Source organism: Cavia porcellus, unplaced genomic scaffold (assembly GCF_034190915.1).
Source record: "Cavia porcellus strain 051 isolate PalLab524CR breed Dunkin Hartley unplaced genomic scaffold, mCavPor4.1 scaffold_1, whole genome shotgun sequence".
Lineage (NCBI taxonomy): Eukaryota > Metazoa > Chordata > Mammalia > Rodentia > Caviidae > Cavia > Cavia porcellus.
The window spans coordinates 27,724,386-27,744,808 of record NW_026947484.1 but is presented as its reverse complement, the minus strand read 5'-3'; the positions used below and the strand labels follow the sequence as shown (position 1 = coordinate 27,744,808).

General features: G+C 34.0%; 2 protein-coding genes across 10 annotated transcripts in view; one reads left to right on the top strand and one right to left on the bottom strand.

The window, feature by feature from the left end:
* The window catches only part of Hectd1 (HECT domain E3 ubiquitin protein ligase 1), a 96,280-nt gene that overhangs the window by 34,779 nt on the left and 41,078 nt on the right, over window positions 1-20,423 (top strand). For 8 of the 9 annotated variants that reach the window (XM_063260240.1, XM_063260474.1, XM_063260182.1 and 5 more), the window contains exons 4-17: window positions 1,723-1,950; window positions 3,620-3,901; window positions 3,998-4,268; window positions 5,042-5,118; window positions 5,513-5,611; window positions 7,791-7,905; window positions 8,809-8,983; window positions 11,485-11,623; window positions 11,831-12,001; window positions 13,710-13,932; window positions 14,538-14,801; window positions 14,897-14,973; window positions 18,818-18,952; window positions 19,588-19,734. In XM_063260240.1, the coding sequence (XP_063116310.1) occupies window positions 1,723-1,950; window positions 3,620-3,901; window positions 3,998-4,268; window positions 5,042-5,118; window positions 5,513-5,611; window positions 7,791-7,905; window positions 8,809-8,983; window positions 11,485-11,623; window positions 11,831-12,001; window positions 13,710-13,932; window positions 14,538-14,801; window positions 14,897-14,973; window positions 18,818-18,952; window positions 19,588-19,734 (2,403 nt within the window). The remainder of the gene's footprint in view (window positions 1-1,722; window positions 1,951-3,619; window positions 3,902-3,997; window positions 4,269-5,041; window positions 5,119-5,512; window positions 5,612-7,790; window positions 7,906-8,808; window positions 8,984-11,484; window positions 11,624-11,830; window positions 12,002-13,709; window positions 13,933-14,537; window positions 14,802-14,896; window positions 14,974-18,817; window positions 18,953-19,587; window positions 19,735-20,423) is intronic. The other variant, XM_063260417.1, reaches the window with a different exon arrangement.
* Ap4s1 (adaptor related protein complex 4 subunit sigma 1) overlaps window positions 16,740-20,423 on the bottom strand; it is a 96,470-nt gene continuing 92,786 nt past the window's right edge. The window contains exon 6 of the mRNA XM_063261079.1: window positions 16,740-16,878. The gene's annotated coding sequence lies outside the window, so the exon portion shown is untranslated. The remainder of the gene's footprint in view (window positions 16,879-20,423) is intronic.

Sequence of the window (20,423 nt, the reverse complement as noted above, 5' to 3'; positions counted from 1 at the left end):
AGAAGTGAAATTCCTTAGTGGTGGAAAAAAAGATTTGAAAAGAGTCTGGGATGTTGCTCAGTGGTGGAGCATTCCCTAGTATGCATGATGCATGAGATCCTGGACCCACTGCTCAGTCTGTGGGGGAAACCAAAGGTCATCAGTGACATTACTGTTACCAACCTTTGTGGACTTTTGGCAGCCATTAACTTACTGGATCCTGGTGATGTTTGACATTATTAACTATATCAGTCTTTCTGAAGCTTTCCGCTTTAGATCTGGTCACACCTGCTCTTTTTTCTTTCTTCTTTGTTTTCTTTGTATATTCTTTTTACGTAGCTCATTCTGAAATGACATTTGTGAGGTCGTATTTTACTTCTTGAAATCATATTATAAATATTTTACTGAGACAGTCTCATCTATTACTTTTTTTCTTTTTGGTAGGTCCTGGGAATTGAACTCAGGACCTTCTGCTTGCTAGGCAGGCACTCTGCCACTGAACTATATCCCTGACCCTTCATCTATTAATTTATTGCAAGTTGTACACATATTTTCCTCTCATTTTTAGCTTTTACCTCAGTGTTGAGTTCTAGACTCCACATTCAAGATCCCCCTGATATTTCTAACTGAATGTCAGTTAGAAAACTCATCTTAAACTCATTATTTTTCACTACAGATAAAATTCTGTTTTGTGAATCTGCTTCCATTCAGGCATGCAAGACAACAGTGTTTTGTCCTTTTTTTTTCTTCTCTTATTCCCCACTTGCAGCTGATGATTCTTTTCTAGTTTAATTCCTCCTGTTTGTCCCTGCGTTGCTGCCTTAGTCAGGCCCTAATCTTTATCATAAATGGTAGTGCTAGAATTTCTGCATTTACCTGTAAACTTTTCCTTTCCCATTCTGTACACCATTATTGACCTGGAAATTTGATTATATTATTTTCCTGGTTAAGACATTTTTCTTGACTTCAGGGTAAAGTCTACATTTTGAGTGTAAGATTAATAAACCTTGTTAACTTCTTTATTGTACCTGAACATCTTAAATATGAAAATAATATAGAAAATAAAAGTCATATTTTAGTGTTTCAGTATAATAAATTGAGGATGATAAATAACAATAAGAATAGCTAGAATTTAACTTTTTGGCAGTACTGGATATTAGATCCAAAGCCTTGTACATACTAGGCAAGTGCTCTACCATTTAGCTATATCTCCAACCCTTTATACTGAGACATATATTGTTAAGTTGCCCTAACTGGTCTTGAATTTGTGATCCTCTTGCCTTAGTTCCTGAGCTCCTGGGATTGCAGACTTGTGCCACCATGCCCAGTTGCTTTCATAAAATGTTGACACACACTTTGCTAAATTATGGGCAGTTTCTTAGCTTGCTGTGCAGGTTTTACAATTTAAACCTGTTCTGTCCAATACGGTAGCTATATATGACTATTGAGCCATTCAAATGTACCACTCAAAATTGAGATGTGTTATAAATATAAAATATATGAGTTCACAGACAGTACATAAAAGAATGTGAAATATGTTACTTTTTATATTGATTTTACGTTGCAGTGATGTTCCTTGAATATATTGTGGGTTTTTTTTTAATGTATTGTAAAATTAGAAAATGTTGGTAAAATTAATTTCATGTTTCACTTTTTAAAATATGGCTACTGATAAATTTTCAGTGATTCTAGCAAATTAAAATTAGATTGTGTTCTTGTACAAATTTTGTTTTACTAATGTAGGTGTTGGAACTGATATGTACTCGTGAGTCAGGAGCAGTCTTTGAGGCTGGTGGTTTGAATTGTGTGCTTACCTTCATTCGTGACAGTGGACACCTGGTTCATAAAGATACCTTGCACTCTGCCATGGCTGTGGTATCAAGACTCTGTGGCAAAATGGAACCTCAAGATTCTTCTTTAGAAATTTGTGTAGAATCTCTTTCTAGTTTATTAAAGCATGAAGACCATCAGGTAAATAAATAGCTATTGTATATTCTTCTCAAAAACTGATTTCTTTCTTTTTCATTCTTTCTTTTTGTTTGTTTGTTTTTTGAGATAAGGTCTCACTACATAGCCCAGGCTGGTGCCAAACTTGTGGCAGTACTCCTGCCTCAGACTCCTGAGTGCTAGGATTACAGGCATGTACCACCACTTCCAGCAAAAAGTGATTTCATAATATTCTGTATTTAGAACTATGATGCACTATATTTTGAACTTAATAGAATCTTATTCTTTCATTTCTATTTTTCCTTTTTTTGGTATTGGGAATTCAACTCACAACCTCATACTTGTTAGGCAGGTGCTGTGACACTGAGCTATATGCCCAGCTCTTTTTGTTTTTTGAAACAGGATCTCACTGTGTAGTCCAGTATGACCTTGAACTTTTTTGTGATCCTCTTGCCTCTGTCTCCTGAGTTGGGATTGTAGGCATTTAACTGCCCTGTCTGGCCCTATATATCATGTTATATCTTTCTTGGCAATAACATTTTTTATTTTGTTTTTTTTTTTGATACCAGTGTTGGAACTTGAAACCTCACGCTTGCAAGGCAGGTGCTTGTGCTGCTGAGCTAAATCCCTGGCTCCAGGTTTTTTTAAATTATACAAGTGATAATGTATTCTAACAATTTAAATGTTACATAAATATGTAATTTCTATAACTATACCTCTAGTTAGTATATTTTTTTGACTCAGTGCAATTTGGTTGACCAAAAATAAGACCTTACTAAAGTAACACAGCATTTATGATCATGTAATCTTTTGTTGAATTAGCATACTTTAGAAAATGAAATTAATTTTTCTATACCCTTTTTTTTTTTTTAAACTTTTTTTTTTTTTTTTTCCTTTTTATCGGTACCAGGGATCGAATTCGCGACTGCCTGCTTGCAAGGCAGGCATTTATGCCGCTGAGCTAAATCCCCAGCCCCCACCTTTTACATTTAGATACTGTTTCAGCTGATGTGTCATAAATTACCTTGTCAAAGCTGTGTATGGTAGTAGGTTTTTTTTTTTTTTGAGTCAGTGTCTCACTGTGTAGTTCAGGCTGGCCTTGAGTTTACTATGTAGCCCACAGTACCCTCAAACTCAAAGAGATCCTCCTTTCTCAGCCTCTGGTGTGCTGGGATTATAGGCATGCCCACCATGCCCAATTATAGTTAATATATTTGAGATTTTATTTTCCGTCTACATTTTCTTTTCTTTTCTTTTCTTTTTTTTTTTTTTTTTTTTTTTTTGTCTTTTTCAATTTTGTCAGTACTGGGGATCGAACTCACGACTGCCTGCTTGCAAGGCAGGCGCTTGTGCCCTGAGCTAAATCCTCAGCCCCTACATTTTATTTTCTATTTCACATTTTTGAAGTTTTATTTCCATCTACCTATAGGTGATTTTCCATGTAAGATGACACTCAGTGAGATAAAGACACCATGATTATTATATTGATTTTATACATGAAGGAGCTGAGTCCTGTAGCATTAAAGTAACTTACTCAGATCATACAGTTAGCAGATTTTTGAGCCATGATTCATGCAGTTAAATTATGTAGTTTACCACTTTGCTCCAGCTGCCTTTCTTATAGTGTCAGTGTTGAAATGATCAGTATCAGTGATTTTTTTAGGTGAGTTTTATATACCCTTTATGTCATTAGGTTTCAGATGGAGCTCTACGATGTTTTGCATCACTAGCTGACCGATTTACCCGTCGTGGTGTTGATCCAGCTCCATTAGCCAAGCATGGATTAACTGAGGAGCTATTATCTCGAATGGCTGCTGCTGGTGGTACTGTATCAGGACCATCATCAGCATGTAAACCAAGTCGAAGCACCACAGGAGCACCTTCCACAACTGCAGATTCCAAATTAAGCAATCAGGTGTCAACGATCGTAAGTCTACTCTCAACGCTTTGCAGAGGCTCTCCAGTAGTAACACATGTAAGAATGCTTTTAAAAATCCATTTTCTAATCTTTTAGAAAAAATGCTTTTGCACTTTACAGTGTGTTAAACTTTGTCTCTCATTTTATTTCTAGGATCTCCTGAGGTCAGAGCTTCCAGATTCAATTGAAAGTGCATTACAGGGTGATGAAAGATGTGTGCTTGATACCATGCGTTTGGTTGACCTTCTCTTGGTGCTATTATTTGAAGGACGAAAAGCTTTGCCTAAGTCTAGTGCTGGATCTACAGGCAGAATTCCAGGACTCCGGAGATTGGATAGTTCTGGGGAGCGTTCACATCGACAGCTTATAGACTGTATTCGAAGTAAAGATACTGATGCACTTATAGATGCAATTGACACAGGAGGTCAGAAAAATATTTTTTAAATATAAAAACTATGATAAAGGTACCGGTAAAAATGAAAAAGACAAAAAAAAAAAAAAAAAAAAAAACTATGATAAGAAAGAAGTTATGGATAGTTTCTGGTTTTTCATTTTTGGATAGTATTCTTGGAAATTGTATGCTGTGGCTAGTCTGTTCAAATATTCTCTTCTTTCCCTGTGTATAGTCACATAATTGTCAGTGGAGTATAATACCTGAATAAATGCTTCGTTGAATGAGTAAAAACCTCTTAAGAGTTTGTAATTTGCCTATTTTATTAACTGAAGGAGATTTTGTAAGCTGAATTAAATGTTGAAATTGGGCTATTTTATCAATTAATGGAAAATGACATGAGTAAATTATAATAATACATAGTAAATCTTTGTAAATTACTGTATGAGGTGAGAAGCAAATGTAAACTTGTGAAAGGTACTGCTGGGTCATCAGACTTCACATTTTAAAGCAGCTAGTACCCCATTGAGCTGTGTATTACTTTAATTTTTTCCCTTCCTTTCATATAGCTTGTAGTTGTAAGATTTAAAGCCTTATGAATCCTCAGTGTTTTAAAAATTTTAGATCTTAGCTTTGCTGATTTTTTTGACTGCTTTATAGTTGATCTCATTATTTAAAAGAGTCTCTTGACTCTGTAGTTAATGGATTATTAATAACTATCTTTGAGTCATTCAAACTGTAGACAACTTTAGTATCATTTTATTGGCTTTAAAAATAAGATACTTTTTTTCCTTTCACACTTTCAGCTTTTGAAGTAAATTTTATGGATGATGTGGGTCAGACTCTGTTAAACTGGGCCTCCGCTTTTGGAACTCAGGAAATGGTAAGCTAATAGATAAAAGTTAGCATTTTAAATCGAAGATGTTACTTGTAATCCCAGTACTTTGCAAGGCTGAGGTAGGAGAATTGCAAGTTTAAAGCACAGCCGGGGCAATTTAGTGAATTAGTGAGACCTTGTCTCCAAATAATAAAAAAGGACTGGCAGTGTAGCTCAATGCACAGGCTGTATTTGATTCCCCATACCACAAAGATAAAATTTAAAAATATATCAAGGATAGAAGTATTAAGCAACTGTATGATTCTTTTTTTTTTTTTTTTGTCTTTTTCCTTTTTGTTGGTACCAGGGATCAAACTCACGACTGCCTGCTTGCAAGGCAGGCGCTTATGCCGCTGAGCTAAATCCCCAGCCAACTTTATGATTCTTAATCGTTTCACAGGTGGAATTTCTTTGTGAGAGAGGTGCTGATGTTAACAGAGGTCAAAGGTCGTCGTCATTACATTATGCTGCATGTTTTGGAAGACCACAAGTAGCAAAGGTAAAGTCCGGTTTTTAAAATAACTAATTTTTAACAATTATATGGTTCAAACTTTTATTCTGATAACTTGTGCTAACCAGGTGTGATGACACATGGCTGTAATCCCAGCACTAGGAAGGCTGAGACAGGAGGATTACCATAAGTTCCGGGCTAGCCTCATCTACATAGTGAGTTCAAGGATACCCTTAACTACATAGTGAGACCCTGTCTAAAACAAACCAAAAAGTGTGGCTTCCATACTGTCTTCTTGCACTCCACCCTGTTTTCTACTACATATGGTTTTTTGTCCTCCACTGTACATGTTTGTAGGATTTTTCCCCCTTATCCTTTATATGCTTTTTTTTTGTTTGTTTGTTTGTTTTGAGACAGGGTCCAACTTAATTCACCAAGTCAGTTTTACTTCCATTTTTTTTCTTTTTCTTTCTTTCTTTCTTTTTTTTTTGATACCTGAGATCAAACCCATGACCTCAAGCTTGCCAGGAAGGCACTTATGCCCCTGAGCTAAATCTCTGACCCCTCAGCCAGCCAGTTTTTAGTGAACATGTGGTTGTTTTTAATTTCTTACCCTTCATCATAAATAAATTTGTGTATGTTTCTGTAATTTCTGTTTATCAGTTAAAGAAATACTCTTGTTTGCACAAGAACTGTTTCTTTGACTCCTACTTTTGAGATTTATTTTTATAGGTAGAAAATTAAGATCCAGTGAGATAAAATGAAAAAGGTTAAATATATGATCTAGGGCTCTAGACTCTGTGTTGTGAATTATTTTGGAATAATGCAAGGTAGTCTACTTTGAAAGCAGGCATATATGGATTCACATTTCAGCTTATGCACAGGCTGTGTGATGTTGGAGAGGTTTTTAAAGTTTGACTTGAAGTTTTGTCTATAAAATGGGTCCGTATATATTCCCAGTGAGATAATTGTGAGAATTAGAAAAATATTACTTGTAAAGCACTTATTGTAGTAGTCAGAACATTTTAGATATTGTTGTTTAACAGCTACCTGTGTAAAGACTATATAGACTTACGACCTGTCCTTTATTTTTTTTTTGTACAGTTTTGTACATCTTGTTTATAGAGCCTCAATTGGTTCTTTTTGAACAGTATACATTATTTATACACTATTGTAATTTCTGCTGATTGTTCTGTACTATAGTTTTATGTTATAGATTACAATACTGCAAGTAAGAGTTAATGCAAATAAAAGTAAAGTCATCACATCAGAGTTTTCTTTGGACCATTTCTTTGTTCTGAATATTGTACAATTCATTTATCCACTGAATTAGTTGCAAGAATAGAACTCAGCCATAAAAAGAGTGTGTCTGTACCTTAAAATTTTTGGTAATAACTTAGTAGCTTTCTTGGTTGGAAAAGTGGTCACTTCAAGTTTGAATTCTTTTTGAATTAGTGTGAACTGGTTCTTAGAGTGATGATTAAGTAATAATGAATAAGCAAAGTGGATTTTAGAGTTTCTATTTTAGGGTAAGACTTACTGCTAGAGATTGAACCCATAGTCTTGTACATGTTAGGTAAGTACTTTACACTGAATCATATCTCCAGTCTATTTCAGATATTTTAATCAATCATTTCATTAAAAAGTTTTTATTGAGCCATTTTGATTAATTATGTAGTCTCAGCAAGGAGTTATGAAAAGTTTAGGGTGATACTAGTGGTAATAAAAGAAGGGCAATTCTTGTTAACATTTTGGGTCAGAGAAATAATTTATTAATTGACCTTATATAAGAAATGATGAGAGTGACTACCAGTTCAAAACTGAATAATACCTCTGTAAAGAAATTGGGAATCCGAGTATGTTGGCACATGCCTGTATTCCCAGCACTGGTGAGGCTCAGGTAGGAGAATCTTCATGAATTCAAGGCCAGCCTGTACACATAGTGAAACCTTTCTCAAAAAAACCAAAAACACCCCAGGAAATTGAGAGAACAGATTTGATGGAAGTGACAAATTTAGATTGAAACGTAATTTAACTTGAGGTATAATAACCAACTGAAATTAACCTATAACTTTGAAATAAGAATAGCTGGTTTTAAGGTGATTAGTATAAAAGCAAAGATTTGGATTAGTACTGATATGTTTAATTCTGGAAAATCTTTATATTGCAGAGTAGAATATCAAAGAAATAAGGTGTTATATTCACATTCAATTCTTTTCTTCTCAAGACTCTGTTACGGCATGGTGCAAATCCAGATCTGAGAGATGAAGATGGGAAAACTCCGTTAGATAAAGCTCGAGAAAGGGGCCATAGTGAAGTAGTAGCTATTCTTCAGTCTCCAGGTGAGTAGTGAATTCTTTCCTTCTAGGCCACTTGGTATTACTTTTATTTTCAGTTCCATAGAAGTAGCTATTTATAGATAAATTCACAGAATGAAGTACCCTTAAAAGTCAAATAATCATATACATACATGTACTATTACTTTTCAGAAATCTTTAACAGTTTATATTGTTAAGTTTTGTGTTCTTTAGACTGTGGCTGTAGGGTTCCAGAATGACCAAAACCTAAAGTTCAAGGGACTTAGAGATAGCCAGATAAAGAATAATTGAATATTATGTAAATAAGGTAATCTGGCCAGTATTTGTTCTCTTGCTTTATGAATTAAGGTCTCATTATGGTTCAGGCTGGCCTTGAGCTCATAAGGCAGCCCAGAACTGGCCTTTCGACTTGCAGTGATCCTCCTGCCTCAGACTCCCAAGTGTAGGGATTATAGATGTGTACCACCATACCTAACCAAATTTTTAAGTTTTCCCAAAATTGATGAATGCAGACCTTCTGTGAAATGCATTTTAAAAATTGTATGGAGTAGTCAAAATTATCTCCTTTAATGTTTAAAAACACTGACAATATTTTGATTTATTGTTAGATGATCATTTTTTTGTTTTTTCTTTTGTTTTTTTTTTTCAATACTGGGGATCGAACTTAGGGCTGCTTGCATGTTAGGTACGTGCCTTACCATTAAGCTATATTCTTAGCTCCTAAATAATTTGTAGTATCCAATAAAGCAGGTGTTAAATTAAGGTTTATTTTCCTTGGAAATTAAATTTTTTGTGTGTGGTATTGGGGATCAAGCGTAGGGCCTTGTGCATGAAGATGACTCTACCACTGTACCACATCCTCAGCCCATTATTTTCCTTAGAGAAGTTTCCAAAAAAGTATTTTTTAAACAATACTTTTATCTGCAGGTGATTGGATGTGTCCAGTTAATAAAGGTGATGATAAGAAAAAGAAAGATACAAACAAAGATGAAGAAGAATGTAATGAGCCCAAAGGAGACCCAGAAATGGCACCAATATACTTGAAAAGGTTATTGCCAGTGTTTGCACAAACATTTCAGCAGACTATGCTGCCTTCAATAAGGTAGGTATTCATACTATTTTGTATTTGTTATTAAAATTACACCAATTATATGATTTTATTTCCATTTTCTAGAAGGATTTGAATTTTAGTGTTAAACAGGTATAGTAAGAATAAAAGTTAGGTTGGAAGTTAGAAAGTCATAATATCTTTTCTTCTAGTGATCTATTTTAAGAGCAAGTTTTTGAAAAATCAAGATCAGATTCTTAGCCTGTTTTCTTTGTTAAGCTCTTTGAATATTAACTTATTAGGGAAATTTTTAAGTATACAAAATTCACATTGAGCTCTGTGGAGGCCTGTTGCCAGGGTCAATGTGAGATGGCCACTAGAGAAGTTGCACCCTTGGCTTGGCTCTTATTTACTATACCTTTGCAAGTTTGTGGGGGAAAAAATATCAAAATACAGTGGTAGGTGATAGTAAGACATCTGTATGTCCAACAACTTTGATGAAATGTCTTATCTGTCACCTACCACTCTGTGTTGTTACTTACTGCCTCACCAACTTGCAAAGAGTTAGAATTAAAGGCTACTTAATTAATTTTCTAGGCAGACATTTGGAAGTATGAGTGGGAAACAATTCCACAGATAATATGGAAGTTTGAATGAATCTATTGGCAAGTCAGTAGTGCAATCCAAACTACTCTAATTGTTATACTAGCCTCTTAACTAGTTTTTCTTTCTCTTTTGCCCTTCTATAATCTATTCATATACAATAGGCTGAATTATATTTTAAATTTTTATTTAAAATTTAAATTACTATCACTGTCCTGTTTCAACACTAGATTTTGATTGACCATTCAGACTTGCGTGGTCTTATGTTATCCTCAGCCAGCTCTTTCACTTTGTCACTAACTCCTAACGTACATTTAAATTATGCTAGCATTCTTTCTGTTCTTGGGACACTGCAACTATCTCTGTTTCTTAGAGGTTTTGCACTTATTTTCTATATTCTTGAGATTTTCTGTATCCAGAACATTTTTTAAAATTTGTTTTTGTGTTTTTAGACAAAGTTTCTCTATGCAGTTCAGGCTGGCCTTGAACTCACTTTGTAGCCCAGGCTGGACTCAAAATTCCTGGTGATCTTCCTGCCTCAGCCTCTTGAGTGTGGGATTACAGAAACAGACTTCTTAAATGTTCATTACAATAGAAACTTCAGGTAGTAGTAGTTGGAACAAATTCAAGGGTTAGAAGATCAGTTGCGTAGAGATTGGTGAGATGTGAAGATTGAAAAAGATTAAAGGGTGACTACCAACTTTTTAGTTGAGAGATTGGGAATTTGAGTTTAGTCATTTTATGTTTAGGAGATTTACAATTTTGTAAAAGCCAAGTGCTCAGATGCCAGTGTTTTGAGTTGACATTGATGTTCAGGTATTCTACTTCAAGTAGAAGAGAAATGGCTACAAAATAATTGACTCTGAGCATTTAAGAACATAGTTTTTAGTTCTCCAAACAGCTGTGGGTCCAAACAGGAGTGAATAGAACCTTTCTTTTTCATTTTCGTTATTTTTTTTAACAAAAGACTTCTTTGTTTTAAAAAATGAACAAGTTTCATTTTTAACAAGAAAATTTTGGAGAACTTTTCATCCTGTCGTTAAGAAATTTTCAGATATATTTGGAATAGAACTGTTTTGTGATAAAATATATACTCAGTATAGTTCCTAATATGTTAAAGGTATATGAAAAATGATAGTTCAGATTTTAGAATCACTTAGCAATATTAAACAAAGGAGAAGAGGTTTAGTCTGACGTTTCAGATTAAAATTTTATCAGGTGGTTACAACAGTTCTGAACATATAATCAAAGAGAGTCGATATGCTGACATTAGCTATTTATCCTTAATTTTCTGTGCACTGTTTGGGAACTAAAAGGTAAACAACAAATCATTGAAGGCTTCACTACAGAAGATAGAAGTATCAGTAATTAATAAAAGCCTGATTTTTCTTTTTCTTTTTTCTGTTTGGCTTTTTGAGATAGGATCCTGCTAAGTATCCCAGGCTGTCCTTGAGTGTGAGGTGATTCTTTTGCTCTAGCTTCCCAAGTACTGGGATTTACAAGAATGTGCCACCACATCTGACTGGATTTTCTTTCTCTAAAATGGTAGACTTTTTCACACAGTTTTAAAAGAAAGACTACATTGAACTTTAAAGAGGTAAATAAACATTTTAGGAGCTAGTGTTAGTAATTGGACAAAGATTCAGTCTGTTTTTCAGCAAATAGGAGATCCTTGAAGATCTGTTTGTTTATTTTTTGGATTAGTTTGAGACAGAAAAGTAGACTTGTTTTTTGGTGGTTTTTTGTTTTTTGTTTTGGTACTGGGGGTCAAACTCATGACTGCGCTGCCAGGCAGGTGCTTATGCCACTGAACTAAATCCCCATCCCTGAGAAAAGCAGGCTTGATAAAATAAAACTTAATACTGAGTACTTTGGTTCTGAGTAAGGTACAGTTGCATTTTGATTTAATTTAGCTTTATAATTTGGCTTTACAAAATTCCTTTCTTTTCAAGGAAAGCAAGTCTTGCGCTAATCAGAAAAATGATTCATTTTTGTTCTGAAGCACTGTTAAAAGAAGTTTGTGATTCTGATGTTGGTCACAATTTGCCTACAATACTGGTGGAAATCACTGCAACTGTCCTTGATCAAGAGGTCAGTTTTTCATCTTCCTTGAAACCCTTGTACCTGTAATTCCCTTTAGATAGTATTTAGTGAAATAGAAATTTTGTTTTAATTCCAGTAAACCACTTTGTCTGTGCACAGTAGTGGATTTGTCTGTTTTAGGAAACTAAACTTGTTTTTATCATATTCCTTTAATTTCCTTGCTATCATGTACTCCTTTTCTTTTCCTCCTTCCAGGATGATGATGATGGCCACTTGTTGGCTTTGCAGATCATAAGGGACTTAGTAGATAAAGGTGGTGATATTTTCTTGGATCAACTAGCCAGACTTGGTGTAATTAGCAAAGTGTCAACTTTGGCCGGTCCTTCCTCTGATGATGAGAATGAAGAGGAATCAAAACCAGAAAAAGTAAGTGATGCTAATTGTAATAGAGTCAGAAACAGGGCTTGTTTTGGGGAAATGTAGTTTCAATTTATGATTGCTCTTGTGAAAATAATGGTGATATAGAATACTACCCACACTTTTTTAGTTGATCAGTTTTGTTTTAAGGTTTTTATTGATAGAATTCCAAGATTATGAAGTTTCAAATGTAGTTAAGAGTGTTAGAATACCCTTCGTATTCACTTATTAGTAACATTTTGCTTCATTTATCATTTTCATAAAACCTTCTCTCTGTGTTTTAAGAATATTTAAAGAAAGGCTGAATATAGTGTGCTCCCTTTTTCATTTGTTTGTTTTGGTTTTGGTTTGTTGTGGAGGTTTTTGTTGTTGTTTTTGAGACAGGGTCTCACTGTGTAGCCAGGATAGCTTTGAGTTCACTGTGTAGGCCCAGGTTGGTCTTGAACTTGGGGTGACCTTCCTGCCTCAGCATCCTAAATAGTGGGATTACAGGCATGCACCACTATGTCAGCATTCTACCTCTTTTATATCTAAATACTTCACCAAAAAAGCAGCATGTTTTCAGTAGGGATAATCATGCATACTTGTAATCCCAGCACTTTGGGAGGTAGAAGCAGAAGAATTTCATGTTTGAGCCCAGCCTTGACAGTTTAGCAGTTTAGGGAGTCTCTGTTTCAGAATTAAAAAACAATAATAAAATGGCCTAGAAATACAGCTTACTGTGAGGGCCCTGGGTTTAATTCACACTACCACTATTACAACCACAATAAAACAGCACATTTTCTTGTGTAGTCCTGATACAGTTAACCAAATCAGAAGTCTTCATATTTAGCTAAGTTTATAGCTTAGTGATTGTACGCTTCCCTAGATTCTATCACTAACACCACGGAAAAGTTTTAATATTTATAGAAAACTAGCATCTAAAAGACTATATTCAGATTTTGCCATCATCCTTAATGTCCTTGATAGCAAGTTTTTTTTTGGTCTAAAATTCAGTCCAGAAGCACACAGTACATTTATTTATTATGTTTCTGCCAATGTACAATAGTTTCAACAGCCTTACTTTTTCCTTCTTATCCTTTGAAGCAGGCAAACCAATAATTTGGATAAAGAGCTTCACTTTGTATTTGTGTCAGTGTTTCTTTGTAGTTAGATTCAGGTTATGTGTTTTAGTAGGATTACTGTAAAAGTTATGCTGAATTTGCCTTCCATATGATATGTTTTCCCTTTTGTTGATGATGTTAATTTGGATCACTTGGTTGCTGCACTAGACTTCTTTCCTGTAAAGTTACTCTTTTTACTTGGTAATTTATTTGAAAGGAGATAAATTGAGATTATGTAAATAATGCTGTTTCTGATTAAACTTCATATAATAGTTTCAAGGTTTGTAGATAATTCTTGCCTTAGACTGTAATTACAGTCTACCTCATTGATTTCTACAGATAATCAGCAAAATTTATTCCCATTCCTATTGTTTGTTTGTTTGTTTTTGGTACTGAGGATTGGACTCTTGGCCTCATATTTGCCAAGCAGGCACTTAGGTGCTGAACTAAACCTCCAGCCCTGATCACAGTATATATTAAACTATAAACTACTGAATATAGTATTATGCTAGGATGCTTAAATTGTTTGATTTATAGTCATGTTTTAAAAATACTTAACAATATTGGAAATAAGATTATTTTGCATATTTTATTGCATAACTCTATATATTTAGGAAGATGAACCACAGGAAGATGCTAAAGAATTACAGCAAGGTAAACCATATCATTGGAGAGACTGGTCAATCATTAGAGGACGGGACTGCTTATATATTTGGAGTGATGCAGCAGCCTTAGAATTATCTAATGGCAGTAATGGATGGTTCAGATTTATATTGGATGGAAAACTTGCCACCATGTATTCAAGTGGTAGTCCTGAAGGTGGATCAGATAGTTCAGGTAATACTTTATTTCAATTAAATATTTTCTTAGTTTGTATAATTTGTTTTTATACTTGTGTTTTTGCTGTCATTGTGGTGGGAGCAATATATCCTTAATGATCATGCACCCAATTTATTTAGTAATAGTGAAAAATTATTGTACTGTGAACATGTTTCATAAATATGTTTTTATTATATGAAATAAGGAATAGCTCAGTAACTATTTTTAATGTCTCCAGTCTTTTAGATAGGACTGTTTCTTGTCATTTAGTGATAAATTGCCTGGGTATATTGCTATCTCAAGTTATGTGTTTTCTGAGAAACCTCAGTTTAAAAAATTAGGCTTGTTGAATTGTTTTTATGTCTTAACTTAAATAAATCAAACCAGTGAGAAGATGCCAAAGAACAAAACTCTCCTCATTCTCAGTTTACAAAATGGACATTCCAAGGGCTGAGAGTTTAGCTCAGTGGTGCAATGCCTGCCTGGCAAGAATGAGGTCATGAATCTGATTTCCTGGTACAAAAAAAAAAAAAGGACATTCCAATGAATAGTTTCTCTCGCTTTTTTTAAATATGGACTATTTGAAAGAAAGGAGGTTTTAAGACAAGTATTTGTCTTTGTAGAAAGCAGAAGTGAATTCTTAGAAAAGTTACAGAGAGCCCGAGGCCAAGTGAAACCATCTACTTCAAGTCAACCTATACTCTCAACACCAGGACCCACTAAACTTACTGTAGGGAACTGGTCATTAACATGTTTGAAAGAAGGAGAGATTGCCATTCATAACTCAGATGGTCAGCAAGCTACAATATTGAAAGAAGATTTACCTGGTTTTGTATTTGAATCTAATAGAGGAACCAAACACTCATTTACTGCAGAAACTTCTTTGGGTAAGTATGTAGCTTATGTAAGTTTAGGCAATAAGAATAAATATGCTGTTATAAAATATGTTCCATGAAATATTCTTCTTGTTCCCCTCTCTAAGGTTCCGAATTTGTGACTGGATGGACTGGAAAAAGAGGAAGAAAACTGAAATCCAAGTTAGAAAAAACAAAGCAAAAGGTGAATTTGTGGAATGTGCTTTTTTTTTTTTTTTTGTCTTTTATACTGACTAGGTAAATTTTCAAAGGTAGCTAATCATTGACAAAAACTGAACTTCGCAAATACAATATTTTTAGTTTAACTTTCTTTGTCATTTTCACAGTGTTGTAGTTTTATAACTATAGGCATATTAAATATCAGCGTTAAAACTAAAGCCTAATAGAAATAGAAAAATAATGAAATTTAAATTGCTTTAAATTGTTTTACTTATTATCGTCAGAAATCTTTAAAGATATGTTGAGATTATCAATCATGATACTTTTTTGGTGATAGGAAAGGATAAAAGTACTCTCTCTTAGAATCCAGAATTAATAGTTAATAATATGACTACCAAATTCTAAATTTAGATTATGTTAATGTTTAGTATGATAGCCATCTTAGATGAAGTCATTACTGTTGTATAACCTGCTATATAACATAGTTCTCAGCTGCTTTGAGGGTTATCAAATTTTAACTCCAGGCACTCATTTTTAACACCAGAACTTTGTCCCTGTAATCATGGTGGTCAATGGGAATGCTAGAATTTGTCAGTGTGAGGCTTACTGACTCAGGCAGAATAATTTGTTTGGTTCTTCTTGTGCTTTTCAGTGCCACTGTACTTCAAAAATAAATAAATAAATAGCTTAGTATGTAGTACAGTGATAGAGTTCTTGCTTAGACACGTACCAGACTGTGGGTTTGTTCCTCAGCCTTTAAAACAAAATGAATAAAAAGATTCAAAGATCAACTGTATTATTGGCTCTTGAGATGCATTATTGAGTTAAAAATTATAATGATTTTTTATATTCTCGTAATCAAGTGTGAATTATTCTTTTAAAATAGTAGTTCCATGTAGTCCCATCTGTTCTTTGTTGTTTTTTTTTTTTTGTCTTTTCTTTTTTATCAGTACCAGGGATCGAACTCACAACTGCCTGCTTGCAAGGCAGGTGCTTATGCCGCTGAGCTAAATCCCCAGTCCCTGTTCTTAATTTTTTTTAGAAGTAAATTAAAATACAGATTCAGCTAGAGAATGGAATATTTTATAGTGACACATATGTTTGTTTTACCTATAATAGTATATAAGAGGCATATGAAGAATGCATTAGGTAGTTCAGATTGGGGGGAGTATAGTAGTTGTATTTAATTGGCTTTATTTACAGCTCTTTTCTCTCTCTCTCTCTCTCTCTCTCTCTGTCTCTCTCTCTCTCTCTCTCTCTCTCTCGGAGATGACTATGTCTTCATTTCCTATTGTGAATGTGAATGTGCTGGGTTGTCCTAGTGCTATTTCTTTCTGCTAGACTTTAGAAAGAATCTAGCTTCCATTTTGTTTTAACGCTTATGTTGCCCTTTATGTAAGTTTTTGATTGATTGCCCCTGTGGTATTTTATCTTTGAGTTCTGTAAAATAGATCACAATCTCATGTGTAGAAATTAGACAGAACTTTAGAACAATGCGGGACATTTTAAACAGTGTACCTTCAGAGCCTGAAGATAAATTATATCCAAAATGTAAAATTTCATGCATAAAACAGAGTTTCAGTTTTCCACCGTGATATAATGTTGGCACTCAATTTTGAATTTCAGATTTTAGGATCAAGGATCCTTAATCTGTATGTTGTACTGATCAAGTAAATCTAGACTAACAACTGAAAGTTTACAGTACCAGGGACAAATCAATGAGAATATTATTTCAATACTATATTATATCAGTTTTCTTTTATAGTTGGGACAAAATACCCAACACCAAAATGAAGGGAGGAAAGGTTTATTTATTTCACAGTTCTTAGAGATTTCAATCCATAAGCCATCGGGTCCTGAGTTTGATTGCTGTTACCAAGGGGTTGGGGATATAGCTCATTGCAGATGTCCTGAGTTCAAGCTCCAGTACCTAAAAACAACAACAAAATAAAAGTAGGATTAATAGGCACAGTGATCCAGGCCCATAATCTCATATACTTAGGAAGCTGGAGCAGGAGAATAGAAAATTCAAGGCCAGTGTGTACAATTTAGCAAGACTCTTTCCCCCCAAAAAAGAGGACTAGGGGTGCAGCGCAGTGGTAGAGGCATATCTAGATTACTGATTTACTGTCACCTCGTTGGTTTCTTTTTCTTTTTTTGGTGGCACTGAGATTAAACCAGTACTGCTTAAGCACTCTACTTCTGAGCCACATCCCCAGCCTTGATTTACTTTCTTAACTTGAAATCAGCTGGCTCCTCTTCTGCATGTAAAAATACATTATGTTGGAAAGTACACTTACTTAAGTAAAAGTAATTTTAACTTTCAGTTTTAACCTCAGGTTTGTTTGTTTGTTTGAGGCAGGGTTTGTTATGCAGTTCAGGCTGGCCTCAAACTTCAACAGTCCTCTTGCTTCAGCTTCTCTAGTGCTGGGATTACCACATGCATCACCATGCCTGGCTTCAGGTTTACTTATTAATACTATTTTATGAAGGAGTAGTTTCTTTGAAGTTGTGCAGTTTCCAGGACTTGCCATCTTTTAATTCTGAAGGTCATACCACAATGAAATGTACTTTTGGAAAAAGAGTTTTTCTGTTGTATTAAAGTTATCTTGGGGACTGGAGTTTAGTTTTGCAGCATAAGTACTTGCCTTGCAAGTGTGCTGTTGCTGTCATGAGTTCAATCCCTGGTACCAGAAAAAAAAAAAAAGAAAGAAAGAAAGAGAAAGGAAGGAAGGAAGGAAGAGTTATTTTGGATTAGTTGATGATTAAAATAGAATCAGTAGAATCGGAAAATCTTGAATTTAAGGGTGTATTTATAGTTAGTATGATTAATAAATTTAATCAGACCTAAACCTTGATCATTATTCTCGCAGGTAACTATTTTAACTTGAGTATCAGGTCAGTAATGCCAAGACTGACAGTAAAATCATTCTTTCTGATGGTAAAATACAGATATTTATAAGTATGTATATTACTTGTAAATAATATTTAAAAACTAAGATATATCCCAGGATATTATTGAAAGGGTAAACCTTGGTTGATGGAATTATAATTGGTTTAATTTTCCCTTTTTGGGTGAACCTGTGAAATATATACTTATTACAAAGTCATGGCCAGTGCAAAAAAAAAAGAAATAATATACTTATTCAGCATGTTAATTGAACCAAAAAGTACAAGTTTATCACTAATTATTTTGGCTAACACTTAAAATCTTTTAGAGTACCTTTTCAATCGTTAGAACCTTAGACATATGTGAACAAAAGTGATAACAATTTTTGAAAGTTGATATGGCAGAAAAATCATATTTCTTTTTCTTGTTTGTGGTGTTGAAGATCAAACTCAGAGCCTCTTATATGCTAGGCAAGCATTCTTCCACAGAGTTTTACACTCCCCAACCCTAAAAATTTCAGTTTTATTTATTTATTTTTCTTTCTTTCTTTCTTTTCTTTTTTTTGTAGTACCAGAGATTGAACCCAGGCCTTCACATTTGCTTGGCAAGTGTTCTAGTGCTTAACTATAGTACATTCCTAGCCCTTTCTTATTTGGAGACAAGATCTTACTTAATTGACTTTGAATATGGGGTTCCTCTGCCTCAGCTTCCTAAGTCGCTGGAATTGTAGACGTACCACCATATCCAACCCAAACTTTATTTCTAAAAGTTGTACACATAAATCAGGTGTGGTGATATATACCCATAATCCTAGCACTTGAGAGGTGAGGTATGAGGGTTGCTGGGAGTTCGAGGCTAGCCTGACACTGTCTTGAAAAAACAAAAAATTATACAAATACGTATAAAGTAGAATGATAAAATTGTTAATTACAGTGAAAATTGACTTTGTTTTGCTTATTTGCTTTGATTGCTTTGGTAGGTGCGAACCATGGCTCGAGACTTGTATGATGACCACTTTAAAGCTGTTGAAAGTATGCCACGTGGAGTAGTGGTGACACTCAGAAACATTGCAACTCAGTTGGAGTCATCTTGGGAACTTCATACAAATAGACAGGTAAAATCAACTTCTTGACTGTATGACATACAGTGAAATTTAGTTTAGTTCTTCTCTGTCCTTTGTGTTCTGGAAAGTAACTGTCACTGAATTATGCCCCACAAGTCAAATCTGGCCATCTATCCGGTTTTATGACAAGAATTTTTATATTTTTAAATGATTAGAAAAATTAAAGAAGAAAAATATTTCATGGCAGTTGAAGGTTATATAAAAATCAAGTTTTACTGTCCATAAATAACTTTGATTGCACATAACTATGTTCATTCATTTACATAGTAGCTCTGTGTATAAAGTAGCTTTGGTGTATAAAGAGCAGGGTTGAATAGTTGTGACAAAACTATATGGCCTGCATAAAGTATTTTACAAGGGTCCTTTATAAAAAGTTTCCTAACCTCTGGAAGAGAGAGCTTGAATTTATAATCTTAGTATCTCATTTATATCATGAAATTTGATGGTGATAATGATAGTTCGTGGTGGTTATTTGTGGCGGGTATGTGTGTGTGTCGCTGGGATAAAACCCAGGGCTCTCGTGTCAAGCAAACACTGCTACTGAGTTACATTTTCAGCCCTGATAAATTGTAAGGGCAGTAGTTTTTTTTTTTTTTCATTGTTTTCACTGATTTTTTTTCTTTTAGTGTATTGAAGGCGAGAATACTTGGAGAGATTTAATGAAGACAGCCTTAGAAAACCTAATCGTTCTTTTGAAGGATGAAAACACAATTTCCCCATATGAAATGTGCAGTAGTGGTTTAGTACAAGCACTTCTTACTGTTTTAAATAATGTAAGTTTATTAAATACTAGGGAATAATAGTGCAACATAATACGGTTTTTCTAAGTTTAAAAAAACTGAGTAAATTTAACATTCATTGCTCTAGTTTTCTCATATAAGTTATATAAAATATGGTAAATTTTAAATTCCTAAACTATATGCATAAAATACGTAATGATTAAGGATTTTATGTAAATATTTGGCAAGATTTAGTAATAATATAATTCTTTACCTTGACTCTTACCGTGGTACATTTTTTCCCTTAATTTTAATAGAAGTTTGTATTTTAATTCTTTTAAATATTTTATATTAAAATATAATTAATTTTAATATTTCTTTGTGATGATACACTTCAAAAATTTTTTAGTTTAACTTCAGTGAGCCCCATATTTGCTTCATAAAATTGCCATTTTTATTTGTTCCCACTAAAATTATAGTAATACATGACATTACTTAGTAATATGTATGAAATTATGTTTTTTTTTTCCCTTTGGTGCTGGGGATTGAACTCACAACCTCACGTTTGCCAGCCAGGCACTTACGCTGCTGAGCTAAACCCCCAGCCCTGAAATCGTGATATTGATATACCAGATTTTTTCTAATGCTCCTTAAAGTATATAATATTGTAAAAATAGAATGTGTTCATTTATATATATATATATACTGAAATTGCTTTGTGTACATATTTTGGGAAACATTGA